Genomic DNA, 2,703 nt, shown 5'->3' with positions numbered 1-2,703 from the left:
TATTAAACCCGTACATCTGCTCTCAGGTTTGTACAAGTGGTTGAATACATTTCCCCTTTCAAAGCTTATAAAATTGAATGCATTATGATCTTCAAACTATAGATTGCATTAGACTCGCACTATTAAAGCAAACTCAAGAATTAGCACGCGTCCGAATAAACGTCACTGAGTTTACACTTTTATAAATATTAACTTTGGCTTCGCTCCTGAACTCAACCAGCTGCCATTTCAAACTGCCTTTTAAGTGTTTTCGCATCACAATTGATTTGCATTCTGTTCGAGTACGGGTTGTGCAGGTGACTTGTTGGCCAATGTTGATTAGTTGGTGGTCATTGCTATTTCTAGATGTCCCATTGATCTCAATGATAAAATCAGCAGTACTTTATTGTCTCGAATATCCGTTGCATAGGGTGCAGGCTGTGACAGATAGATAATTGGCCCAAAGGTTAATGATTTACAACCCAATGTATCAGCTATGCTAAACAGACGGTGACGGAATAGGAGTGAACACATCAGCTATCCTTGGTGAAAGTGTGTTTCGGTGAAAGCTAACCTTCTAACAACCTGGCCGCCTGTTTGTGTTATATCCCTGGACCTTGTGTTAAGCGAACTCAAGAAAGAAGAGCTCAATAAACGAACGTGAGGAAGAATCAATTAAGCTATTTTATAGAAGTATTTTAAATAACAGTGTGGACGGGAGGTGATGGCCAAGTGTGTGGAATAATTAGTCATTACAACAATAGATTCTCCTGTTGAATGCATCATGTTCTCGGCGATTATTATTACCACATCATCACGGGAGGTTAATGTTACCCGTCTTCTTATTTATAACTGTACCATACACTGCAACTCTTCAGGGAGAAATCCGCATGCAACATGGCAAATCATAGAACAGGTGGCTATCTTCAGTACTCTCGCCATAATCATAGTCGGGACCCTCCTTGGTAACCTCTTGGTGATTGCTTCAATCGCTTACTTCACCAAACTACAGACTCCAACTAACGCCTTCATACTCTCACTGGCTGCTGCAGATTTCCTTGTTGGCATTATTGTGATGCCCTTCAGCATGGTCAAGGTTGTGTTTGGATGGTACTTTGGGAAGACTTTTTGTAAAATTCACACAGTCATGGATGTAATGCTCTGCACATCATCCATCATGAACCTTAGCTGCATTTCCTTCGATCGATTTTATGCCGTGTGCTACCCTTTGAAGTATCGATTCAGGATGTCTCAGAAAAGAGTGACAGTCCTTCTTCTGATCTGTTGGATTCTGCCTGCTTTGGTGTCGCTTGTGCCCTTGCTGTTAAACCTCCATTTGAAGGGATTGGAAGGCATTCTCCCACAGCCCGATCCACATGGTTGTGTGTTTATCGTCAATGTTCCTTATGCCCTCTCTGCTTCCGTGATCGCCTTCTATCTTCCTATGTTGGTGATGCTGGTTGCATATGGGAAAATTTTCCAAGTGGCCAGGATTCAAGCCAGACAGATAGATACGATCGAAAATGGATTTCACGGAAGAAACACTGAAAGGACACGCCAAAGTTCTTCCATGAAAAAAGAAAGAAAAGCAGCTAAAACTCTGGGCATCATCATTGGATGTTTCCTTCTCTGCTGGTTGCCCTTCTTCACTACAAATATAATTGACCCTTTAATTGGCTACCAGGCACATCCTATTCTTCTTGAAGTTCTTTTGTGGCTGGGTTATGTTAATTCAACTTTTAACCCTCTGCTATACGCTTTCTTCAATAAATCTTTCCGGCGAGCATTCGGTATGATAATTGGCTGTCAGGTATTTACGACTGATTGCCAAAATAACAATTTGTCAGAAACTACCAGACGGAATATACAACTTACTACGCTTTCACGTTAAATCGCATGGGCTTTTCTTCAGTACAACAGGAAAAAAAATGATCTAAGAAGTGAAAAGGGACCTGACTGTATTGCTTCCAATTGTTTGTTGGAAGGTGCGAAACTGAGTTATATCATGCCAATAATCTAAAATATGTATTATGTTTTGACTGTATAATAAAAAGCTCCTTAACTTATTGAGCAGTTTACCTTTTGTAAAGTGTAAGCTTTGAGAATTGGGCTTTGTCTTATTTCCAGTGGGAAAGAGCTATTCTATAAGGTTATGGGAAATAGTTTTGAAAATTGTTGATGAACTTTCAGTGTTGTGGTATGTGATTTTTCTTTTCAAAAAGAAAGTAGCAAAGCTATAAAACGTTTTGTGTTCCATTCTGTAAATGTGGATCAGTTGAAGGTAAAGGGAGTGGTAGTTCTAGCTGTAAATTCTTTGCTGCTGTTTTGTTACTTAACTTAGATTTGCTTGTGAAATGGCTTTGATGAATGTTTTGATCTTATTTTTCAATGCTTGCTTAAAGCTTTACTGCTTTTTAAAAAAATATATATAAATACAGAATAAATGTTTTTTTTTCTCTCTCTGCTTCAAATTGATTTTTAAAATCTATTCCATGCATGGCTTTTCGGGTGCAGTTACATGCCTCAATGTAGAAGTGGCAGCCTTACTATGGAGTCTGGTCCTAATCTGATTCCAGAATGCAGTGATGTGAAATCCCTACAGGGAGGTTATCTCTTACTGTTTGGGTTTGAGGTTGTGTAGGGTACAACTCCAGCATGGTGTCAATCTGGGCTTTTATTTATTTCATTTTTTTTTAACTGCTTAAAATCTACCTCTATGACCAA

At 39.0% G+C, this 2,703-nt stretch overlaps 1 protein-coding gene across 1 annotated transcript; it reads left to right on the top strand.

Moving 5' to 3' along the window:
- The first annotated feature begins 412 nt into the window (after positions 1-412).
- LOC137332152 (trace amine-associated receptor 1-like) lies at positions 413-2,472 on the top strand. Its single transcript, XM_067995861.1, has one exon. It carries the CDS (start codon positions 764-766, stop codon positions 1,868-1,870), a length of 1,107 nt encoding a protein of 368 aa, XP_067851962.1. The 5' UTR covers positions 413-763; the 3' UTR covers positions 1,871-2,472.
- The last annotated feature ends 231 nt before the right edge of the window (positions 2,473-2,703 follow it).

This window comes from Heptranchias perlo, chromosome 14, assembly GCF_035084215.1.
Source record: "Heptranchias perlo isolate sHepPer1 chromosome 14, sHepPer1.hap1, whole genome shotgun sequence".
Taxonomy (NCBI): domain Eukaryota; kingdom Metazoa; phylum Chordata; class Chondrichthyes; order Hexanchiformes; family Hexanchidae; genus Heptranchias; species Heptranchias perlo.
Note: the sequence above shows the minus strand (reverse complement) of the source record. Positions and strands in the feature narration are given on the sequence as shown.